At 40.4% G+C, this 25567-nt stretch overlaps 1 protein-coding gene across 1 annotated transcript in view; it reads left to right on the forward strand.

Moving 5' to 3' along the window:
* wdr41 (WD repeat domain 41) overlaps positions 1-25567 on the forward strand; it is a 43675-nt gene that overhangs the window by 12111 nt on the left and 5997 nt on the right. The window contains exons 2-8 of the mRNA XM_043702685.1: positions 5461-5517; positions 6009-6124; positions 10933-10981; positions 13650-13781; positions 15725-15787; positions 20870-20981; positions 25358-25420. Of these exons, the coding sequence (XP_043558620.1) occupies positions 5470-5517; positions 6009-6124; positions 10933-10981; positions 13650-13781; positions 15725-15787; positions 20870-20981; positions 25358-25420 (583 nt within the window). The 5' untranslated portion in view covers positions 5461-5469. The remainder of the gene's footprint in view (positions 1-5460; positions 5518-6008; positions 6125-10932; positions 10982-13649; positions 13782-15724; positions 15788-20869; positions 20982-25357; positions 25421-25567) is intronic.

The following is a 25567-nucleotide window of genomic DNA, read 5'->3' on the forward strand; positions in this document are numbered from 1 at the left end:
CTCTTCCCTGACCTATCACCTTCATCCCCCTCCCCCACTCACCTATTGTACTCTATGCTACTTTCTGCCCACCCCCACCCCCCTCTAGCATATCTCTCCACCCTTCAAGTTCTCTGCCTTTATTCCTGATGAAGGGCTTTTGCCCGAAACGTCGATTTTACTGCTCCTCAGATGCTGCCTGAACTGCTGTGCTCTCCCAGCACCACTAATCCAGAATCTGGTTTCCAGCATCTGCAGTCATTGTTTTTACATAATTGAAGTACAGCCTACCTACCAGCTTCCGTCTTGATAAATTGTAACATTCTTTTTGCTTTCCTAATTACTTGCTGTACCTGCAAGCTAACCTTGTGCAATTCATGTACAAGGACATCCAGATCCCTGTGAATCTGAATTGTGCAATCACTCATCAGTTAGATGATATGCTTTCTTTTACTCTTCCTGCCAAAATGGGGCATTACATTTCCCACATTAATACTCCATTTGCCATGTCTTTGCCTACCCACTTATCAATATCTTTTTGTAACCATATTGTATCCTCTTCACAACTTGCTTTCTATCTATTGTTGTATCATCAAATTTGCCAACAATTAGCTCCATTCCTTCATCAAAGACATTTATATAAATTATAAACAGTTGAGATTTCAGCACCAGTCCCTGTGGTGTATCTTGCATAAGTCTCAAATGCACCACCCCTATGCTTCCTGTTAGTCAGCCAATCATCTGTCTGTGCCCATACGCTACCCACTACACTTTTTTTTTGCAATAATCTTTGATTTTGCGCCTTGTCAAATGTCTTCTGGAAATCTATGTGCAGTACATCCACTGATTCTCTTTTATCCAGAGCACGTTACCTCTTCTAAGAACTCCAATAGACTAGTCAAATGATTTCCCTTTAACAAAACTATGTTGACTTTGCTTGGTTACCCTGAAGTTATGTAAGTGTCCTGATATAACTGCTATAATAATAGTTTATAATATTTTGCCTATGACGAATGTTCAGCGAACTGACTGATTTAGCTGCTGCTTTTTGAATAAAAGTGTTAAGTCTGCTTCTCTCAATATAACAAGAATGCTTCCAAATCGAAGTTTTGGAAAATTAAACCAATGCATCAACTATCTCATTTAGCTAATTTGCTCAGCATCACTTCTCTGGTGATTTCTGATGTTCCTAAATTTCTTCCTCCCTTCCATTTCTTGATTTATCTTAGCTTCTTGGATGTTACTTGTAGTTTCTATAGTGAAGACTGTGATAGGTTGAACCAATACTGATTTGATTCATCTGTCATTTCCTTATTCCCATTACCAATTCTCCTGATGGACTTTTTACAGAATCGAGTGGGCAGTTGTTTTGGGAAATAAATTTCAACATAAGTAAATGAGATTAGCACCATTGGTAGGAATAGGCAGGTCACTTATTACTAGAAAGGTGCAAGCCTAGTGAGTTCAGAGAAACAATGGTATCTTGGAATACATGAGCATTAAACACGAAAAGTTATTTCACAGGTTAGCAAAGTTCTCCCAAAGAAAAACCCCAATCTTTAGGCTTTATTCCAAAGGGGATAGAATTGAAGTGTCGTGAATGTTTGCTAAATATATGCATCTGCAGCTGACAGATTGGTAAAGATGAGATCAAGTATGTTTTTCCCTCTTGGTTCCTTCCCCAACTGTTACACACCTAGTCTAACAGCTATGTCCTTCAGGACTTGACCAGCTTGACCAGTCGCACTGCTGCCAAAGCATTCTCGGTGGTGGAAATTGTTATCCCCACCCAAAGTATGTTTCCGCTGTTGCCACCCTCTGTTCTTCCTTCAGGTGTTACTCAACATGGAGGAGTACTGATTCTTCAGTCAAGGGAGGGTGTGTAAGACTTCATGGGGTCCTGCGTCACCGTTGAGCACTCGCGGGGAAACTCCCTTCTGACTGTATACCACTGTGCTGCCACCTCTGCTGGGTCTATTCTGCTGGTGAGACAGGGCATATACAGGGATGGTGATAGAGACATCTGGGACATAGTCATATTCACAGAATCAGACTTTATAGACAGTGTTGGGCTGTTGTTTCACTAGTCTGTGAGCCTGCTTTCCTAATTTTGGCACCAACCCCTAGATGTAAGAACATCTTAGAGGGTTGACTGGACTACTTCTGCCTCTCTTTTCAGGTGCCCAGGTGGCGTGTCCAGTTTTATTTCTTTGTTGAAACTTCACAGCTTGATTGATACAGCTGAGTGGCTTGGTACGCCATTTCAGAGAGTACTTGAGTGTAAACCACATTACTTGGTGTCTGGAGTTGCATGTAGGCCAAACCACCCCCACCCAGGTGAGGGTGGCAGATTTCCTTCTCTGAAGGACATCAATGAACCAGGTGGGTTTTACCGACAATTGACAATAGTAGATTCTTAATTCCAGACTTTTTAAAATTGAATTCTAATGTGAGCATCTGCTGTGGTAGAATTCAAGCCCAGGTCCTCAGAATGTTTTTGGGTTTGAGTTTTTGATTAGTAGTCTGGTGATAATATCACTAGGCAGGGCCCTCCCCTATTTGGCTATTCCAGTACAAGTACTCTTCTGTCTAAAATTGAACTCATCCAAAACTCTGCTTCCCTTTACTTAGCGTGAAGCAACAATCCTTTCCCCAGTTACCCTCTGCACATTTACCTATACTGGCTTCTGGTGCAGCATCACTTCAAAAGTAATGTTCTCATTCTCATGTTCTTGATGGTTCCTTGAAGTTGTCTGAGAATACTGGCTGGCTATCTTACACTTACGTCAGTTTCTCCACAGACTTGTTTCGAGATTTTCTGGTAAAAATAATCCCACTTTAATGCTTAATGATTCCTGCGGTTCTTAGTAGCCTCTAAATATAGATCTTCCATAGTTACACTGGCACCATTCCCCACTACTTCCTCTGCTACATTGATGACTACATCGATGCCACTTTGTGCTCCCATGTGGAGTTTGAACCGTTCATCAACTTCACCAACACATTCCATCCCGAACTAAAATTCAGCTGCACCATCCCAGACACCTCCCTCGTCTTCCTGGACCTCCCACCTCCATCAACAGTGACCGACTCAACACTGACATCTTCTACAAACCCACAGAGTCTCACAGCTACCTGGACTACACCTCCTCCCACCCTGCCTCCTGTAAAAATGCTATCCCTTATTCCCAATTCCTCCAAATCTACCGCATCTGCTTCCAGGAGGACAAGTTCCACCACAGAACACACCAGATGGCCTCTTTCTTTAGAGACTGCAATTTCCCGTCTTACCCCAACAAGGCCAGAACCAAAACTTGTGCCCAAACTTCCCCCCTCACCTCCATCCAAGACCCCAAAGGAGCCTTCCACATTTACTGTATCCATTGCTCCCAATGTGGTCTTCTCTACGTTGGGGAGACAGGATGCCTACCCGCAGAGTGCTTTAGAGAACATCTCCGGGACACCTGCACGCACCAACCAACCCCACATCCCATGGCCGAACACTTCAACTCCCCCTTCCAGTCCACCAAGGACATGCAGGTCCTGGGCCTCCTCCATCGCCGCTCCCTAACAACCCCACGTCTGGAGGAAGAATTCCTTATCTTCTGCCTCTGGACCTCCATCCCCATGGCAACAATGTGGATTTCACCAGTTTCCTCATCCCACCCCCACTTCCCCACTCCCCCCCCCCCCCCCAACCTTATCCTAGTTCCAGCCTTTCAACACAGCATTGTCCTACCTATCCATCTTCCTCCTCACCTATCAGCTCCACCCTCCTCTCCAATCTATCACCATTACCCCCATTTCTATCTACCTATCACAGTCTGTTACCTCCCCCCCCCGCCTCACTGCTGCATTCGTTTTTGCCCAAAAAGTCGACTCTTGCTCCGCAGATGCTGCCTGACTTGTTGAACCTTTTTAGCACCACACTCTTGACTCTAAATATAGATGTTAAGATGATTCCGACTGAAAAGTTTAGATAGGTCGAAATGTTTTAATAGAAATTATTATTTTTAAAAGAAATGCATTACCCAGAGCTGGTAATGTATTGGTGTTATCTACCTTGTGCAACAAAAATCTTGGACGCGGTTTGAGTCTGAGATGAGCATTAAATTTCTTGTCATGTCTGCAGCATGTTCAGCCAGCTGTAAGTTGCAGATAAAATGATAATTGCCCTATGTTACATCCTTTCTGTACCTCTCTCAAGTTGTAAGCACTCCTTGTACAGAACCTTGGTTACTGAGAGCACAGACAAATGTTTTGCAGTATAAGCACTATGTCCACAATTTCCTGACTATTAAAATTTATGAATCAGATATCACGTGGGCAGCATGGTCCCAATAGCACTGTTTCATCCTGGAACGTGGCTTTCGAATAGGGAGTCCCAGGGTGCCTTACTACAGAGAATGAAAATCAGTCGAGACCTCCCCAGTTACATTTCCACATTTACTTATGTAGCAATTTTTCTGTCTAACAAAACGTTTTAAGATTGATTCATTTTTTAAAAGCAAAATTTGTAAGTGCAGCATAATTCAGAAGTGGGCTACCAAGCTTCCACTCAGTATTTTTAATTTGCACTTTACCAAATTGGTGGATTAGGGCTTCTGAGCCCAGGGCTCATCTACTCTGTCTGCTTTTTATTTCTTTTCCTTTTGTTCTCTCTTCTCTTGTTTTTTTTTTATTGTTCTCTTCTATTTTATTTTAGTTACCTGTTGGCGAAGAGCTTGGTCTTGGCAACAGGATCAGCGTAGCAGAGTGGGCCCAGCAGTGTAGTGGCATCGGAGGTGAGTTTGTGTTCCTGGTGGCTTCTGCATCTTTGAGGCAGTCTAGTGCTGATGAGTGGCTGCTCTTGCAGAGGTGAGTTTGTGTTCCCGGCGGCATTTGCAACCAGCGCAGATTCATGGAGGTGGTGGCTGAGACAAGTTTGGGCCCAGTGTGAGACTCTGATGCATCAGCGCAGTGGGCCAAAGCAGATTCAAGGCAATTGCGGAGTAAAGTTTGGGCTGGTGCAGTACCCAGCAGCATTGGTGGCATCTGCATTGGCGAGGTCCAGCAAAGGGCTCAGTGGCGAGCCGATGGTGGTGAGGTGGCACCAAAGAGTGGCAACTTTTGTTACGGTGGAGGCTGAGTGAAGGAGACTCATGTCTGGCCACCAGGCCTGTGGCCCATGATGGGATACTTAACAAGAAGGACGCTGTCTTTATTAATTTTTCTGCATCTATATTCTATGTCTTGTTTTATTTTTCTGCGTTTTAACATAGCACTGTAGAGTGGCAACACTGTACAACACTTTTTTACCCACTGTACTTTGAAACAGGATGCACGTGACAATTAATAAATTAAATCTAATTTTATGACTGACCATTGAAATCTCCTTTCTAACTTACGTTTTAATTTATCCAAGAAATATTAATATCTATGGATAATTACTACGACCAATCCTTAGCAGCTTGAACATGTTTTGTATTCCATTTGTTTTAGAGCTGAGAGATGTTGAGGTGGTTGCTGGGAGGAAGAGACGTGCAGGAGCCAGTGGAGGTATTGTATAAAGGATTCATTCTCTCTCTAGTCGATCATTTTGTTTCCTACTTTGCTTTGTGCATCTACCAGGTAGAAAACATACCATATATTTCCTCAAATAATTTTCAGGAGTAGTTATAGCAGCTCCCATTCCAGTTTTACCCTTTGTGTCATTAACTATCTAATGGATGGAATCAGTTAGAAAATCAATATGACAATGATTTTCCAAACGCTTTCTAAGTTTTCATTAAGGTACTTTTTAAACTTTCAGTGCTATCCTGAATATGACTGACCTGGAATTCTTCTTTTTGACTCCGCATAGTAATGTCATTATTACACTGTCGTCTCATTTGGCCTTACTGTCTTTCCTATCTTTTACAATGATAATCTTTGTACTTTTAAGTTTCAAATTTCGGTTCAATTTTACAGTACTGAACAGTTATGGAAAACTATGACAATTATCCCTTACCATGCAATAACCATTTTATAATTAATTATTTTACTTTTAGAAGTCTCTGGTCCTCTGCATAGGTGATGAACAGCTACAGAATCCCTATACAGAACTACAGGTACTAAAAGGCCACAGTGATATTGTTCGCTTCATGGCATGGATTGATGATCTCAGGTTAGTTTTAGAAAAAACTTTATTTGAAGTTTGAAAATTTCATAACAATTCTAATGTTATGGAATCTTTCCAAGTGATTTCAAAGAAGCCCAGTGATTCTGGTCTAATTATGAATACCTTGTGGATGTAGTGGAAGAAAGAAGGGAGAAGATATTATATTTGCAATAGTTATAATCCTTTGTTTAATGAAAGCCTAATATCCAAGCATTCTTTTCCGATATTAAAATAGTTGTTTAATAATGTCTGAACATTGTAATGGGGAGAAGGTGGAAGAGTAAATGGATTGATTTTGTAATAAAAGTTTTAATGTGTTTCTTAAATGATTAATTTCTCAGATGTATCTTATTAATAAGAAATTAGTAAATAATGTGAAGCAAAAATAGAAACTCAGCAGGTCTAGCTGCATTTGTGGGGAGAACGAACTCTTCTGAAAAGTCACCTTCCTCTCAGATGTTGCCAGAACTGCTGAGTTTTGCCGGCAATTTCAGTTTCTGTTACATATTGCCACCATCTGCAGTTCTTTTGTTTTAATTTAGTTAATGATATGTCTGGCTATTAAGATTCACTCTGGTGTTTGAAGAATTCCAGTCCTAAAGCCATTGTATATTTTCCATTTACAACCGCAGTTAAAGCATTGGCAAATTATAAAACCATACTTTTTTTGGTATAATTCAGTCACTCTGGCAGTCTGAAAATTCTTTCCTGACTGTTTCTAGTTCTTGCAGTGGAATGTTCTAATCTGTGATGCCAAATTGGCACCAGATTTGTTCTTTAGATTTTTGAATTAAAACTAACATGGATGTCAGGATTAGAAATGTACAAACTAACAGTGGGACTCGGTCATTTAACCCTAAGGACCTCTTCTCCCATTCAGCATGAACATGTTTCTAGAATCACCAACCAAGAAAAGCATTCTCCCTGCATCTAATCTGTCCTGTCCTGTTATAATCTTATACCTTTCAATTAACACCTGTCTCATGCCTAAATTCAAGTGATAACAGTCCCAGTCAAACTAATCTGTCCTCCTAGGACAATCTTGCCCTGCCTGGTATCAGGTTGGTGAACCTCCGCAACACTCCCCTGCAGCAAATTCATCCTTTCTTTGACTGGTGAACCAGACTGCATGCAGTATTCTATATGTGGTCTCACCTAAGGCCTTGTATAACTGTGGTAAGACATCCCTACTTCTGAATTCCATCTTCTCTGCAATAAAGGGCAATAACCATTTGGCTTTCTAATTCCTTGTTCCTGCCTCTAATTGTACGTCTACATTTGTCAGTATATCACCACTTTAAATAAAACTCTTCCTTTTTGTTTTTTATACCGAAGTGTATAACTTCACATTTAGCCGCACTGTACATCATCTGCCATGTTTTTGCTCGTTCACTCAACCTTTCTAAATCTCATTGAAACCTCCTTGCATCCTCCTCGCAACTCTCAATCCTGTTCAGTTTTGTGTCATCAGGAAACTTGAAAATATTGCATTTAGTTCCCTCATCAAGGTCATTTATGTATATTGTAAATAACCCTGAGGCTCAGGCACTGATCATTTTTGTACCACACTAGTCACTTCCCGACATTCTGAAAATAAATTTATTCCCATTCTGTTTCCTGTCTGAAAACTAATTCTTGATCGATGCCAACTTCCTATTCTGTGTACTTTAACTTTGCTCATTAACCGCTTATGAGGGACCTTATCAACATCCTTGAAGTCCAAATAGACAATATCCACTGGTTCTTCTTCATGTATGCTAATTACACCCTCAAAAAAAACTCTAGTAGATTTGTCAAGCATGATTTGCCTTCTGTAAACTCAGGTTGCCTTCATCTTTTCTGATGCTTTCTAAATGTTCTGTGATCATGTTTTGACTCTTGCATTTTCCCCTTTGCTGATTTTAAATTTGTGGGCGGCACGGTGGCACAGTGGTTAGCACTGCTGCCTCACAGCGCCAGAGACCCGGGTTCAATTCCCGCCTCAGGCGACTGACTGTGTGGAGTTTGCACATTCTCCCCGTGTCTGCGTGGGTTTCCTCCGGGTGCTCCGGTTTCCTCCCACAGTCCAAAGATGTGCAGGCCAGGTGAATTGGCCATGCTAAATTGCCCGTAGTGTTAGGTAAGGGGTAAAGGTAGGGGTATGGGTGGGTTGCGCTTCGGCGGGGCGGTGTGGACTTGTTGGGCTGAAGGGCCTGTTTCCACACTGTAAGTAATCTAATCTAATCTAAAATTAATTGGTCTATAATTATTTGTTTTCTCTTCCTTTGATTTGAAATAGTGGGGTTACATATGCCACCCTCCAATCTGGGGAACTGCTCTAGAATTTATAGAATTTTGAAGATGACCACCGATGCATCCGCATTTCCAGAGCCACTTCCTTTTGCTACTCTATAATGGAGATTGAGGCCTTGGTGATTTGTTGGCCTTTAACCCTGTTAATTTCCCTAGCATAACTTTCTTAGTAATACTGATTATTAATATTCAATTTCACCCTCAGTAGACTCAGGAGAGCACAAAGGACAGAACTAAAATATGTCAAAAGGTGTGGTGCTGGAAAAGCATAGCTGGTCAGATAGCATCGAAGGAGCAGGAGAGTTGATGTTTCGAGCATAAGCTCTTCATCAGGAAACCAAAATATGTGTTCAATTCATCTGTCATTTCTTTGTTCTGCCCTGTAATTTTCCCATCTTCTGACTTTAAGGGGCCTAGATTTGTCTTTACTAGTCTTTTTCTCTTTGTTTATTTTTATGGGAGGTTTTACAGTCAGTTTCCGTGTTTCCTGCAATTTTACTCAGAATCGATTTTCCCCCTCTTGATCAAACTTTTTGTCCTCTTATGCTGCATTCTTAATCCTCACTTGCTGCCTTTACTGGCAATTTTATTTGTCTCCTCTTTGGATCTAATACTGTCCCTAATTTCTTTGTAAGCCATAGTTGAGCCACCTTTCCTCTTTTATTTTTGTGCCAGACAGGAATGAATAATTGTAATGCATGCATATGTTCTTTAAATATGGATTTTTGCCTCTCTATCGTCAACTCCTTTAGTACACTCTTTCTCTTAACTCCATTTCCACCTATCATTTACTCCTTCCCCACTCCCTCTGCCCCTTCGTTCGCATATAAACCAATCTTTCCTAGCTAGTGAAGAAAGATCGCTGGACATTATCTCTGCTTTCTCTTCACAGATGCTGCCTGACCTACTAAACTTCTTTAGCAACTTTTGATTTTGTTCCAGATAATTTATTATAGGTATTATTGCTAAAGAAAAAACATTCAACAACAACTTGCACTGATATAACACAGAATACATACTTAATCTTCCCATTACAGCCAAGATATTGAATATTCTTCATTAAATATTGCCACAAATTGTTTCTAACCCTCTCAGAAAACAGCCTGATCTTTGGTTTATTTCAGCCCTCTACTATGTCAACTATACCCAATCCATCCTTGACAGTTCGTGTCACATACGTCCCTTTTATATAGATTCAAAACCTTAGTTTCAGATTCAATTACATTACACTCACCTTTATGAAGAACACCATCATATTAATGCAAATCCATTAACACAGCTTCAAATGTAATTCTGAGCATTTACCTGCACTGGTACAGGTAGGTTATCTTAATTATGTATGTCAAGAATATTTAGAATGGTGGATACAATGGACCAATATTGAATACAATATTGAAATATTTGAACATGAACAGGTTTGGTTATTGACAATGGTTAATTGTATTAGTATGGGTGGGAGTGATTGAATGGGATTCATTGCTTTTTAATATTTTTGAGGACTCATGCCCAATGGATTGCAAAAATGGGTTCCTTTGAAGTATTGAGGAAATACATTTCTTTAAAAGGACACTGGAACACACACTTTGAAGTGTTATCCTTCAAAAGTCGCATGTTTTAAGCTAAGTAAACAGCCAAGATTGATAGACGATAGAACTGTTTGGATTTGCTGGAATTTGTCTGTCTGACTTTATGGTTGTCAGGAGCTTTGGCTTTTTGAGTTTGTTTCGAGTTGAGTTTGAGTGTACTGGTGAAGAGAGAAGACCTCAAGCTCAGCCTTTGCTACCTTTCTGAGAAATTCTGAAGCACTGAGACAGCCTTGTCATGTTTCTTTAAGTTTTGTTTTTATAGTGATTCAATAATTTTGTTTTTTTAAAGGTTGATGCATTTTATTCTGAACTTTTTGTAGATAAAATATATAATTGATCAAAGTGTAACTAGTTAAAACATTTAAAGTTCACGTTGTGACTAGTGGAGTAGTTGTACTGGAGGAAGGTTGCACTCCTCTATCTCTTGGTTATGTCATATACATTAGCTGATGGAACTGAGTGGGTTGGAATTTGGTGGTGAATGTTCAAAAGTTGCATTTCTCTTAATAAAATCTATAAAATATGTAAAGAATGGGCAGCAGTTCTATCCTTCACTACCTGGCTGTCTGATTTGTAACAGATGAAATATCACGGAAGGCTTCTGGTTCCCCCATCTGCTTCACACAAATGCTGATTTTAAAGTGGCAATGCACATTGTACAGTGTGCAAATCAGAGTCTGATGATGTCATAGAGCCCCGACTGAGGAGGGGAGTACCTGGCATTCATTTTACCTCGTGCTCTTCTGAAACCTACAACCAGTTATAATTACTTATCCAGTATAGAACTATGTGTTGTCACTTTTTCTCAAGATTTCTTTAATGAATGAAGTGACATTTTAAACCAGTGATCTGACTAGTAGCTTTTGTAGGTTTTATAAATTCCTGTTTTTAATTTGGAGTGATTAATTCATATGCCAACCTTTTGTTTTAATCCAGGTTTGCTTCAGCAGGGGATGATGGTGTCGTGTTTGTGTGGAATGTCCAGGTTTGTATTTTTTTAATTGCTTTTGTTAAAATATCATAAAGATATAAATACTTGTATTCTTTTGAGTAGCTGATCTATGAAGATCACAGTAAAAAATCACAACATCAGTAGCTTTTCTTTGCAGTGCTTCAAAGCTAGTGCTTCCAAATAAACTTGTTGGACTATAACCGGTGTGGTGAGTTTTACCATTGTCCACCCCAGTCCAACACCAGCTCCTCAATTATAAAGATAGAGGCGGCCCTAGGTTTGATCCAATCTGTGCTGTTATCTAATCGCAGCTGCAAACAACCAAGACATCGCTGAACTAGGAGAAGAAAATTACCCATAGTTTCTGATTATTGTCCAGCAATCATTGCCATACTAATGCAGGTTAAGAAATTTAAGAAAATGTGGTCTGGTGGTTTATTTACCTACATCAGCAAAGTGCATTCATAACTTGTTCAAGGGGTCATTTATCAATGGGTGATTAGGATCTAAAGAAACCATTCTAGTGAAGTGCTGTCCCTCTCGAAGGGAATGAAAGAAAAACACATGAGTAAATTGTAACCAAAAATGAGAAAGGCATTTATTACTCTGCAGGTGGGAAGAAGTAATGGAGTTTATCACTTTCTCCTTTTAAATATCATTATAAGCCTTAGTTAATTTATGTACAAGTCTTAAATGCAGATGCTAGAGATTTAAATAAAACAGTACTTTGTTTATATAAGCAAGCCTTTTTTGTCTGAAATTTTGATTTTTTTAAACTTTACTTTCAACTGCAATTTATCAAAATTCCTCACATGGTGAGCTTTGGGGCGTGCAGCTGACAGTACAACAGGCATCCAGAAGATGGTGCATTTTCCCATTACTTGTCATACGTTGAAGCTGTAGACTGATTTGATTCATCTCTGGATGAACACTTACAAAATAACTTTTATTTAGCAATTTCAAATTTTGTTTCTCTGTCAATTGACTTGTCTGTAGCTATATTTAAGATGATTATATTTCCTTTACTTTACTTTAATTAAAGTTACAACTCATGATAATCTGTATTTCGAAGATCGCTGTAATATGAGCCTTATAATAATGGTGTTGAGATCTTCTGGTCTTAAAATGATCTTTTGTTCTTAAACAGGAAATGCAAATTCATTTTCAATGATTGTCTTTTTTTTGCTTTGTGGGTAGAAGGCAAAATTATTTCACTGTTAGGAGAATAGTGTACTTTAAACAAGGTACACTTCGTGAAGTTCTATTACATATGAAAGGCTCTTTGTGATCTGTGACATATTAAAATGAAGATTATTGATCACTATTAAGGATGTAGAATATATTTATAAGGAGAACTTATGATCCATTTGTAAAGAAGAGTACAAGCAAAAAGTGATCAAGGTACCTTATCCAGAAAGTTTGCATCTATAAATCTCTAAGGGAGGCTGAAATTATACTTTTTGTATGTTAGACGTTCTAGATAATTGAAGAATGACCATAACTCCATAGAAAGTTAATAGAATTGCAGTTGATTCTGCTATAATGGGTGTTTCTTCAATGCGAATTGGTGTTAATGTGATTGAAAAATTTAGACTATTATTTATGGAATGCGAACTTTCCTTACCTGTATTGGCTATAATGCGATTCCAGCCCCGTTAGTTTAAAAGGCGCGGCTATTGCGCAGGTTATGTTTATATATTGTGGGCAGTTTCTCAACTGCACATGCAAAGACAATTCAGTTCTGTACAGGGTTTCAATTTGTATAAGATTTAATTACGTTTTTGGAATCCATGTGTGCTGATTAATACAAAGTAAATTGTACAGTTAAGATAGATATATTTTATATATTTAAAGCGGTTACGACAATTATCAACATTTGCAGTTAATAACTAAAGGAAGTAGAGAGCGCAATCTGAATTCAAGAATGTGGCTGGATAGAAAGTAGGCTCATAAATGGACAATAACTCTGTTAGTACTGTTTTGGACAGCCAAGCGTTTAGAACTGGGTTAAAGGAGGTCTTCAAACAAGCAGTGTTCAGTTTTGCAGATACTGAGAATGGTAACAGTAATGAATAACAATATGAGCTAATACAACATGCAGATGAGATGAAGGTTGGATGCGCGGTAAACATCAACAAAGATTGTAATAAAATTTGAGGACATAAGCTACTGGAATGGGTAGCTGCATAGATTAAATTCAATGCAGAAAAGTATGAAGTGATACATTTATTAGCAAAATTAAGGAGAGAGTGCAAAATAAATATTACAATTTAAACGTTGTCAATTGCGATAGAGATCTGGAATGTTTGCACATATTTACAAAGTTGCAGGAAAGGTTAACAAAGCAGTTAATAAAGGATTTTATTTTCTTTCATGGGACATGAATGTCATTGGCAAGGCCAGCTTTTGTTGCCTACCCTTAATAGTCCTTAAACCGAGTGGCTCTCTTGGCCATTTCAGTGAACAGTTAAGAGTAAAACACATTTGGTTCTGGAGTGACAAGTATGCCCAACCAGGTAAGAGCAGCGATAGCTGGAGTAAGCTGTTACTGTGGAGTTTGCAAATGTTTACCTTTTTCATTCAGAAAATTTTAAAGATGTTTTGCATTGGATATTGATGAACTTCTGCAAATTATGTAATATAAAGTGGTCTGATGAATTCGAGTTTTTTTTTAAATAAAAGATATGTCTTGTGTCTGCAGACTGGAGAAAGAGTTCATGAACTTCGAGGCCATTCTAGACCAATCACAGCAATTGCTGTCTTTCCATCAATCCACCATTTACCGCCAGAAAATCGCCAACTTCTAACGGCCTCTTCTGATAAGACTGTCATTGTATCCTAATACCTTCTGTTCCATATATCTGTTGTGATCCAATCCTAACAGAGCACTTAAAAAATTTACTGTTGCTAACATCTGATTTGCAGTATTAGTCAGCTGGCTCCCATGATGCTAATGTTTTCAACTATCAAGTTTGAAAAAAATGACCAGTTTGATTCAGCAGGTTTTAAACCTGCCAACTGCTTTAGTTTGGAAAATCGGTTATAGTAAATTGAATTGGTAACACTAATTGTGATGATTATGAAAGATTGTAGGAGACCACATAGTGGATTGATAAGTGACATATGCAGGCCAATGAAGAAATGTGAGGTAGCACATTTCAAAATTAAAAGTTGGGAAAGGAAATACATTTTATCAGTTAAAATTTCAAGTGAAGTTTAGGACTGGGGAGAGTGGCAAAACAAATAGATCAAAAAAGCCATAAAAAAAACCCAAAGAAAATCCTCTTAGTTTTATATTTAGCTGCATTCCATACTAAAATGTAATGGCATGAAGAACGTGCACAAGACCTTTAACCGCATTTAAAAAGTATGAAAGCAACAGTATCATCTTAAAAGGATTTAATGTTTATCCTTTTTGTGTGGTTGTTTTTCCAGCAGTAATTTGTAACCTTGAAATGCATGCTGTAGGAATGTTCTGGAAGAAGTAAAGAAAAAATTCTTTTCAAAAATAGTGAATCATAGCAAGCTTTGAGAAGATTTGTAGCTCAAGTTGAGGTTCTGGACGTAGGTTTGCCATCCAATAGTGAATCCTATCTGCAAGTGAATAGCGAAGTTGGTCAGCAGGGTGTGACCTGCTGTCCTCCTGTGTTAACTCAAATGTTGTGGAGATGCTAGTGTTGGACTAGGGGTGAACAAAGTTAAAAATCACGCAGCAACAGGTTATAGTCCAACTGGTATGCTCCGAAAGCTAGTACTTCCAAATAAACCTGTTGAACTATAGCTTGGTGTTGTGATTTTTTTTTTTAACCTTAACTCAAATGCGATCATCTGAGTCAATCAGGCTTTTCTATTCCTGATTGATACTCTGTAGCTACATTGCAAAGAAAATAAATCCCTTTGAGTTTCCACAACAACATGGAAGTTTCAGGTCAATCCGTACCTAAAACCTGCTCCGAACTGCTCAGATTTCAATAGCTGTGACACGTTCCACCACAGCAGTTGAGAGAATTCACATTTGAAAACAATCGGCAACATTTCAACACAACTTTCCAAACGAGAAAACCATTTCCCTCCATCTCCCAACATTAATGGATCCTTTTTAAGTAAAACATGTTCTGGGATCTAGATCTGCATCTTTGCCAAAATTTTAATAATTTTTCTTGGATCGTATCCTCTTTGTGAACTATGTATCCATCCATCAGGTTTGGAGATTTATTGTTACAGATGTCGACTAACAAATAGGCTTAATATCACCTAAAGAAAGCTGCAATGGTGAAAGCAAGCAATGTTTCTGGTTTCTCCCACAACTCTCATTCCCAGTAATTTAAAGAAAGGTCAGTGTATCCTGCAAGGGACTTCCACATTCTCCCCCTCCACCCACTCCTCCTCCAGCACCTGACTTTGCCTGTGATTGGTCAGCCCCGATTGGCCCATGGAGAAGCCATACTGTAAGGTGAGGGAAACCTTTTCTGAAGTTTTGCACAGGTCTGTGCTTTCTATAGGCTACATTTCAGGGGTGAATTTGCTTGCCACCCCCAACTATTTTAAAGCCTGGTCTTTGCCGACAGACATGTGTTGTTATGTTTAATACCTCAGTTTATTCATCTTTTCTAAACAGCTGTAATTGCTGATGTGACAAATTTCAATTATTTATTAATGACAAGCACTTGTCTGAGATCACTCGTCTGTTTGGGCAGAGAACCTGTTCAGATATGCGAAGTATTTGAGTTCTTCAAAATTAATTTTGTATAGTTTTTCCTTTACTGATGCAATACGATTTGGGATTTACACACTGGCAGCCAAATCTATTCATTGATGGATTTTCAGTCCTCTGTTAAGGTAAGAAAAATCTATAAGACTTATTGATTGGGTATAAGCTCCATTATTTTATGCATCTCTGGTTAAGTGGCTTCAGGAGGAATATTATCAACAAAAGTCTTTTTTTGTTTAAACAATTCTGCAGTTGCTGGAAATCTGAAATATAAATAAAATTCTGGAAACACATAGCAGATCAAGCAGAATCTATTAGGGATCATTGACTTGAAATGTTAAACGCACTTCCCACCCTAGGTACTGCCTGATCTGCTAAGCTTTCATAGAAATTTTTGGATCACCAACATTTTTCCTCTCATTTCAATGTCCTGTTTCTTTCTTGAATGTCCACCTTGTTTTCTTCTGTTTGATGTGATTCCAGTTTATCCTTTCCCCTAGTTACATTAATTTCTGTTTCTCTCTCGAAAAAGCAAACTTTCCATAGTCCCAGAGGATACTCTCATTAGAGAGACATGACTAATGATTGGTGGCCATGCTTCAGATGAGAGGGCAGCTTGAGATCTTCATAGGAACCCCAGCTGGTATGGGAATTGAACCTGCATTGTCTTGTATTTCATTATGCGTTAAGTGGAACTTGCTTCTACAACCATATCTTTGTTCTGAGCAACAGTCTCCAAGTTTCATAGAGGCATAGATATATGGCACAGCAGAATGCCATTTGGCCAGTTGTTTCTATGCCATCTGAAAAATAGCTGCCTTCAGAGATTTATTACTCCATCATTTGATGTGTTTCCTTACTTTGATATTTCTCCCAATGTCCATGCCCTCACACCTCTCTCGGGTAAAATTCCATTTGCAATTTTTCTACCCACTTTGAATAGTCCATTGATATCATTCTGCAGTCTTGTACAGCTTAATGGACTGTCCCTCTCAACTTCGCCACTTGCCTGAGGTATAGTGATTCTCCAGGTAAGCCATCACTAGTCATCTGACTCCAGTGAGAGAACAGTCTGATGGTCCTCAGGGACTATAAAACCTTTACTTTTACTCATTCATCAACTCCACAATGAAATTTTGTAATCCTGCAACTTCCTCCATCATGTTCCCTGCAGTTAAGTCTAAATCACTGTATGGCACAGTCAACACAGGGTCCAGTATTGAGCCTTGAAAAGCCCTTCTGAAACAATCTTCCAGTTCTAAAAACCTATATCAAGGTTGCCCAACTCTCAACTTTCGATTAGATCCCATGAGCTCTGGCTTTCTGACCAGTCTGTCATGAACACTGTATTGAACACATGACCCACGATAATACCTCAAAACTTAAATCAAGTTGATCAGCCACACGTTTTCCTTCAATATCCCTGCTGACTGTCTCTGTCTCTGCCTCTAATTTAATCTGTGCCTTCCAAAATTACATTTTCTTTTCCAGCACCTCGCCCACCACAGTGATTAGGCTCTAGATTGGAGTGGTGCTGGAAAAGCACAGAAGTTCAGGCAGCATCCAAGGAGCAGGCAGAGCCTCTATTCCTGATGAAGGGCTTTTGCCCGAAACGTCAATTTTGCTGCTCCTCGGATGCTGCCTGAACTGCTGTGCTTTTCCAGCACCACTAATCCAAAATCTGGTTTCCACCATCTGCTGTCATTGTTTTACCATCGTGATTAGGCTGATTGGCCTGCAATTACCCGAAGCTATTTCTTCTTTTTTTAACTGATGATGTAACATTAACAATCCGCCAGAACCTTGCTTGTAGCAAGAGGGGTTTGGCAATGGTTCTCTGAGCTTCCACTATTGCTTTTTTGGGCAAACAAATGCATTACAATGTGACTAAATGTGAAGTTATACAAATCAATGTGTAAAAACAAAAAGGATGAGGATAATTTAAATGGTAGTGTATTGGGAAGTGGGATCCAGGAGTTCTTATATGCCATTCAGGGAACTTGCAGGCAAGTGCAGCAAATAACTAGGAAGGCGCATGGTATATTAGCCTTCATTACAAGAGAATTTAAGTTCAGAAGTAGGAATTTCTTTCTGCAGTTATACAGGGGCTTTGTGAGACCACACCTGGAGTGTTCCATGCAGTTTTGGTTTCCCTAACTAAGAATGGATATCCTTACAGGAAATCGTAGTGGAAGTTGACTGGCCTGATACCAGGAATGGTAGAACTGTTTTATGAGGAACGATTAGTGGCTTGAATTCACTAGATTTTAGAAGGATGAGAGGGGATCGGATTGAAACAGTAAAATCACAATAGTGCGGACAGACTAGATGCAGGTACGATGTTTTCTTTGGTTGGGAGTCCTAGGGGGCATCATCTTAAGATACATGGTAAACTATTTAGAAATGAGATGAGGAAAAGTTTCTTGACTTAAAGGATAGTGATCCTGTGGAATTCTCTAACACAGAAGGCTGTGGAAACCAAGTCATTGAATATAATGAAGAAAGTTTTTTTTAATTTTAAAGGCATCAAGGGGTATGGCGAGAAAATGGAAATATGGTATTGAAATAAAAGACCCACCATGTTCAGACTGAATGGTGGAGCAGTCTCAAAGAGCTGAATGGCCTACTCCTAGTTTGTGTTTCCTATGTTTCCCTCAGTAGCTGAGATGTGTTTCTTCTGGATCTGGTGATGTATCCATTCTGAATGCTAATCATAATATTTTCTCCCCCATTTTATTACCACATGCAGTTTTTCTGACAACTTCTCAATTGAGGTGTCTGCATTATCTTGCTCTGTTGTGAAGGCCAACACACAGTCACATGTATGTGCCTCCTGCCTTCACTCCTAACTTAGCTTTTTAGTTTCTCATTCTACTCATTTTTCATGGTTAATCTCTTGTTCCTCGTGTATATTATAAAACATTTTTGACAAATAAAATCAAAAAGGCTCTAATATTTTCATGTCTTTCCTCTGCTTCCTTAATTTCCTTTTCGATTTTTGGCACTTTCTGTATTCTGTTTGGGTACTAGGTTTGGGTGTCCTGCTGCTGTTTCTTTAGGAGAACATGTTTGTTTGGAATCCTTTAGCTGCTGCTTTAAATACCTTGCACTGCACATGACATTACCTTCAGATAGCTATTTCTTGTGAACTTTTGCCAAATATCATCTCAGTATTTTGAAATGGGCATTTTCTCAGTTTACAACTTTTACTCTTTTTCATTCTTACACGAGATCTAACTGAAGTATGATCACTACTATTAAATCGTTTTCTCACTGGTGTCCTTTCCATTGTTGAGATTTATTTCCCAAAACTAAGTACAGAATAGTCATTTCTCTTGTTGGATTTGCTACATTCTATAAAAAATTTCCTGAATTCCTTTAAAGAATTCTGTTACTTTTTACACTGCTTATACTCCTAACGATACTGGCATTGATGTTTGCATCTATGGAAGATAGGTTGATGGGGATGAGGTAAAGTAAATTGTTCCCTCTTGTCAGTTTCCTCATCACCTGCTATAGACCCAGTCTAGAAGTTGTCCTTTAGAGCATAAAGAGCAAGAGAAATAGGAGAAGACCATATGCCCCCTTGAACCTGCTGTGTCCTTCAGTACTTTCATGACTGAGTTTTTGCTTCAGTTTTATTTTCTTGTCTGCTCCTAGTATTCAATAACTTCCTGACTGACACACATCTCCCAATCTTGGGCTTAAATTTGTTCCATTATGGAGCACCCACAACCCTCTGGCTTAGAATTCCAAAGTTTCGCAACCTTTTGAGTGAAGAAATGTCTGCCTCTCAGTCCTAGATTCCTCAGCCAAGGGAAACAACAGAATCTTGGTATTTCCCAGTTGATCCTTTTCAGATCTTCTATGATTCATGTCTCGGTCTTTAGACTCCGGAGAGTATAGGATCGATCTGCTTAGCCTCTCATCATGGGTGAGCCCTCTCATTCCAGGAATCAACATAATGAATCTTTGCTGTATCATCTCCATGGCAAGTATATCTTTTCTTGGATATGGATACCAAAACATGCATGATTCTTCAGAAGGCTCATCAGACTTGAAACATTAACTTTGTTTCTTTCTCCAAAGATCCTGCCAGATCTGCTAAGTTTCTCCCACATTTTCTTTCTCTTTCAGATTTCCAGAATCCAGAGTATATTATTTTTATTCATTAATCTGTAGATATGGTCTCACCAAAGCCTGAATAATTGCAGCAAGACTTCTTTATTCTTTCTTTGGTCCGTGACTGGATGCTATTGATGCTGTTTTTTTAGATTAGATTCCTTACAGTGTGGAAACAGGCCCTTCGGCCCAACCTGTCCACACCGACCCTCCAAAGAGTAACCCACCCAGACCCACTTCCCTCTGACTAATGCACCTAACACTATGGGCAATTTAGCACGGCCAATTCACCTGACCTGTATATCTTTGGACTGTGGGAGGAAACCGGAGCACCCGGAGGAAACCCACGCAGACACGGGGAGAATGTGCAAATTGTTGGCTATTTTCTTCTGTGCCTTGATTGGTTGATCAATCTGCCTCCTTCACTTGCATATTGGAACAAATTTCAAATGATCTATTGCTTCCCTATTTTTAATTTGACAATTGATATAATTGAGGCCTGTTCTAAATGAACCAAATGGGAGAGCAGCACAGTGGCTCAATGTTTAGCACTGCTGCCTGACAGCGCTATGGACCCAGCTTTGATTCCAACCTTGGGTGACTGTGTGCAGTTTGCATATTCTCCCTGTGTCTGCATGGAATGTGTAGTTTAGGTGGATTGGCCATGTTAGGTTGCTCCATAGTGTCTAGGGATGTACAGGCTAGATGGATTAGCTATGGTAAATGTTGGGTAATGTGGATGGGACAGAGGGCTGTGACTGGGTGGGATGTTCTTCAGAGAGTCGTTGCAGAGTTGATAGGCCGAATGACTTCTTTTGGCACTGTAGGGATTCTATGATTTAGATAAATTACTTTTCCTCAAAGGAACACACACTTTGTTTTAAAAGCTAATCATCTTTCCATTCCCTTGCATGGAAGCAATATGCTGTAACCATACGTGTAAAATTATTGGAGTGGATGATCTGCACATTTTGCATATTACGAGTCTAAGAATTTGAATTAAAGGTTGTCTCAGGATAAGTCCACTGGTGGCTAATGTTTTAACAATCGTTGTGTTTGCAATTTTATCATTTAGCTTATTTTGGCAGTGTCTGATGATTATCGAAAGACTTGACGTGTGGTTGTCTGGAGCAGATAAAGTATGCACTTGGAACTGTCAAGCAGAATTGCTCTGTAAAACAGCTTGCTTTAAAGATGCAGGTATTATTTTAAACTGCTCTTATTCAGGCATTTAGTTCCATATTTCACATTTTATTACAAGTATGTTTATTTCCAAGATAAACTTTCAAGAAACTTTTTTTCTTGGGAGAACTAATCTTGCATGGAAAATCGCAGTATTAAATCAGTTTAACCTATTACTAATATGCCTATATCAACTTGCATATAGGGCATTCAACACAGGAAAATATATCAAGGCATATAACAGTGGTATCAATAAAAACGTTTTTGACATCCTTTGACACTTAGACATGGAAGGAGAAATCATGAAATGTGTGAAAAAGCTTGATCAAAGAAGTAGGTTTTTAGGAGTATATTAACGGGAGAGAGACGTTAAAAGGTTTAAAGAGTTTGCGGCTAAGGCAGCTGAAAATACTGCTACATATCATAAAGTAATTGAAATCAAGGACATACAGGAGACCAGAATTGGAGAAGTCTCAAAGATCTATACAGTTGGAGCAGGTTCCATTGAGGATCGTGAGTGCATAGTTGGTAAGGACTTTAATTTTCATCACAGTCTGGCATTGTAATATCACTAAACAAGCTCGTTCAGTCATAAAGGAATATCTGTCAGGCAGAAAGGGGCTGAGAGAACTAGGAGACAAAAAAACCACTTGATCTTGCATTTACTAGTTGACCTATCACAGATACATTTGTCCACGGCAGTATTGGTGGAAATGGCAATCAAATTATCCTTTATAGAGATGAGTAGAGTAGCTTTTACTTGTCACTTCTGCCATATACATCTGATACAGAAAAAACGAGACAGCGTTCCTCCAGGACCGAGGGTGCCACATGGACAGCACAAACTACACAATTTGTATATGGCATAAAGTGTGTAAGAAGCACAAAGCACACAAGTTAGTGTATTGAAGAATGATAAACAATAGACATTTTTCTAGCAGCAATTTGAAGTCGTGAGAAGAATTTCAGATGGGAAAGAGTCCGATCATAGTGTGTTAAGGAGCCTGATGGCTTGGGAGAGGAAACTGCTGTAGTCTGGCCATGAGAGACCGAATGTTCCAGTATCTTCTGCCAGATGGCAGGACAGAGAAGAGTTTGAATGAGGTGTGTGTGGGATATCCCACAATGCTCTTAACCTTTTGGATGCAGCGTGTGGTGTAAATGTCTGTAATGGAGGGAAGAGAGAACCTGGTGATTTTCTCAGCTGCCCTCACTATCCCTTGTAGGGTCTTACAATCCAAGAAGATGCAATTTCCAAGCCAGGCAGTGATGCATCAGCTCGGGGTACTCTCAATGAACCCTCTGTAGCATATTGAGAGGATGGTGGGGGTGGAAGGTGGGCTTTCCTCAGCCTGTGCAGAAAGTAGAGACGCTGCAGTGCTTTCTTGGTTATGGAGCTGATGTTGAGCGTCCAGCTGAGATTCTCTGCCGGGTGGTGTACGCTGAGAAATTTGGTGCTCTTCATGATTTCCACAGGGAGCTGTTGATGTCCGGCGGAGAGTGGTTGCTCTGTGCCCTCCTGAAGTCAACAACCATCCCTTTTGTCTTGTCCACATTCAGAGACAGATTGTTGCCTCTGCACCAGTCCGGTAGCTGCAGCGCCTCCTCTCTGTATACTGACTCATTTTGCTGAGACCCACTGCCGTCATATCATCAGTGAACTTGATGATGTGATTCAACCTGTGTATTGCTATACAGTCATGTCAACAGTGTGAACAACAATGGACCGAACACTCAGACCTGTCTCCTCAACCCCCCCCCACCATGCTCAGTGTTAGAGGCGCTGTTCCTAATCCGGACTGATAGAGGTCTCCCAGTCAGGAAGTCCAGGATCCAGTTACAAAGGGAGGTATTTAGGCCCAGCAGACTCAGCGTTCCAATCAGGTGCTGAAGAATGATGGTCTTAAATGCTCAACTAAAGTCTATGAACAGTAGTCTGATGTAGGTGTCCTTCTCCAGGTGCGTGAGGGCCAGATGGAGGGTGGTGGAAATGGCATCATCTGTTGAACCAATGGGTTGATGCGTGAACTGCAGGGTGTCCAGTGAGGGGCGGGGGGGCGGGGGGGGGGGGCAGCAGGGTCTTAAGCCTGATCACGAGCCTCTTGAAACACTTCATGATGGGTAAACACAACAGGATGGTAGTCGTTGAGACAGGACACTGAAGACTACTTCGGCATGGGGATGATGGTCACAGCCTTGAAGCATGTTGGAACGATGGTGTAGCTCAGGGAGATGTTGACTATGTCCTTGAGAACATCTGCCAGTACGTCAGCGCATCATCTGGACACTCTGCCAGGGATGTTATCTGGTCCAGCAGCCTTATGTGGGTTGACTCTGCATAGGGTCTTCCTCATGTCAGCCGTGGTAAAACACAGCACCTGATGTAGACTTCCTTGCTGTGATGCCATGTCATGCCTCAAACCGTGCATAAATGTTCAACTTATCCGGGAGTGAGGCATCACCAGCACAAGCAGGTGATGCTGTTCTGTGGTTGGTGATGGCCTGGATACCCTTCCACATGCTGTATATCGCCACTGTCCTGAAAGTGGCTGTGTATTCTCTGAGCGTGTGCACACTTTGCCTCTTTGATGGCTCGGGTCATCTTGGCCCTTGCTGTTGTTAGGGCCGCCTTATCTTCTGCTCTGAAAGCGGAATTATGGGTCCTCAGCAGAGTGCGCAAACGTTTGCGATCATCCGTGGCTTCAGGTTGTGGTTAGAATTGATGGTCTTGGATAAAACAGTCTTGAAGGACAGAAATGGCTCCTGCTGGCCAGGTTTTCACCTGCTTCAGAACCAGTTTGACACGTCTGACGAGCGGTGTGTATACTGAGATTACTATAACAGAGATGTGGTCTGAGGAGCCATGGCGGGGCTGGGCCTCTGTCCTGTCTGCATTGGGGATGTTTGTGTAAACCAGATCCAGCGTGTTCTCCCTTCTCGTCGCAAAGTCCACATGCTGATAGAATTTAGGGAGCACAGTCTTAAGATTTGCATGGTTGAAATCTGGAGCAACAATAAACAGACTGTCAGGACGTGCGTTCTGCAGTCCACCAATAGTCCATACAGTTCAGAGTGCTTCCTTAACATTAGCACTGGAAGGAATATATACCCCAAATATAAGAACAGCAATGAATTCCTGTGGGAAATAAAACGGTCTGCACCTAACAGTCACAAACTCCACCAGTGATGAGCAGTAGCGACACTAGCATGGCGTCTTTGCACTATTTTGTATTGATACAGACACAGACCCCCCCACCCAGAGTTATCGCACAGAGCTGCATTTCCGTTGGCGCGAAACAAGGCAAGCCCATCTAGCTAGATGGCAGTTTCTGGAACTCTGTCGCTGAGCCATGTTTCCATGAAAACAAGGACACAACAGTCTCTGAACTCATGCTGAGGTGCCTGCCACTGTCCGATGCAGAATAGTTGGTTGTCCAGGGAGTAGACATTGGAGAGCAGAATGGAAGGGAGAGCTGGCTGGCTTGGGTTTGTTTTTAGCCTGGTATGAACTCCTGCACATTTACTGCCCCCTCGCACTTAGCCTGGCATGAACTTCTGCCCCCTTGCACATGGCTTCTGATGACTCCACACCCAGCTACTGGAATCAGGCAAGGCCGAGGACTGGGGGCCTGGTCTCGGCAGCAAGCTGAGATTTCCCCTATGCTTATCACACCTCTGCCTCCTCGCACACTGCTTCCGATGTCTCAAGACCCGGCATCAGGTGAGGCTGAGGACTGGAGACCTGGTCTCCGAAGCAAGCCGAGATTGTGTAGCTCCTGCTGTAGCTCTCCATCCAGATATGTTTCCACCTGGTTCCTGTACTGTAGCAGTGTCTGCAAACACCGGGTTTCCTGTTTCTCTTGGAATTTAGTAGCTCTCTGTCTGGAGAGGCCCCTGTGAGCTGCTGCTGTGCTGCCATCTTGGAGTTGAGTCTCATCTTCACCCACGCCACCGTGTGGGACATTAATGCCATGCTGAATAAGGTGGATTCAGAACTGATCAAGTAGCCCCAAGCTGGGCATCCAAGACATTTTGTGGACCAATAGAAGCAGAATTGTATTTCTCTCAATCTGTCAATATTCTAAGAGCATCAGTACTGGTTCAAGGATAAGTGCAGGAGGCAGTGCTAAATGCAACAAGAAGCAAATCTACAAATGAGTTGCCAATCTAGTGAAACTATAACTCGGGAGCATATATGTGCTTAATGGTGGAAATAGCATGCAATATACAAAGTGAAGTGTGGGAGGTGAGATAGAGATTGATTCTTATTTCTCAAAATTCTCCAGTTAATTTCCTATTAGTAGGGCCAGCAGTGTTTCCTGTCATCTTGAGTGCCATGCATTTTGAGTATGAGGGTTATTGTATCTCTCATGTGTTTTTTTTAATATAAACAGATGTAAGCTCGATGATAGAACTACCAAAAAACAGCATTGCTACAGCGGTCAGGAAGGATATAGGTAAGACTTTTGCGAAAGTTGTATTAGTAAAAAAATGTTTAACTTAACATAATCTGTCAGATGTGTTTTTATTTGATCTAATTTCTAAGGAAATTAGTTATGTACTTATGGTGTGGTAGTAAAAATAAAACAACCTGAAAACTTAGA

The sequence above is a fragment of the Chiloscyllium plagiosum genome, chromosome 2, assembly GCF_004010195.1.
Source record: "Chiloscyllium plagiosum isolate BGI_BamShark_2017 chromosome 2, ASM401019v2, whole genome shotgun sequence".
Taxonomy (NCBI): Eukaryota; Metazoa; Chordata; class Chondrichthyes; order Orectolobiformes; family Hemiscylliidae; genus Chiloscyllium; species Chiloscyllium plagiosum.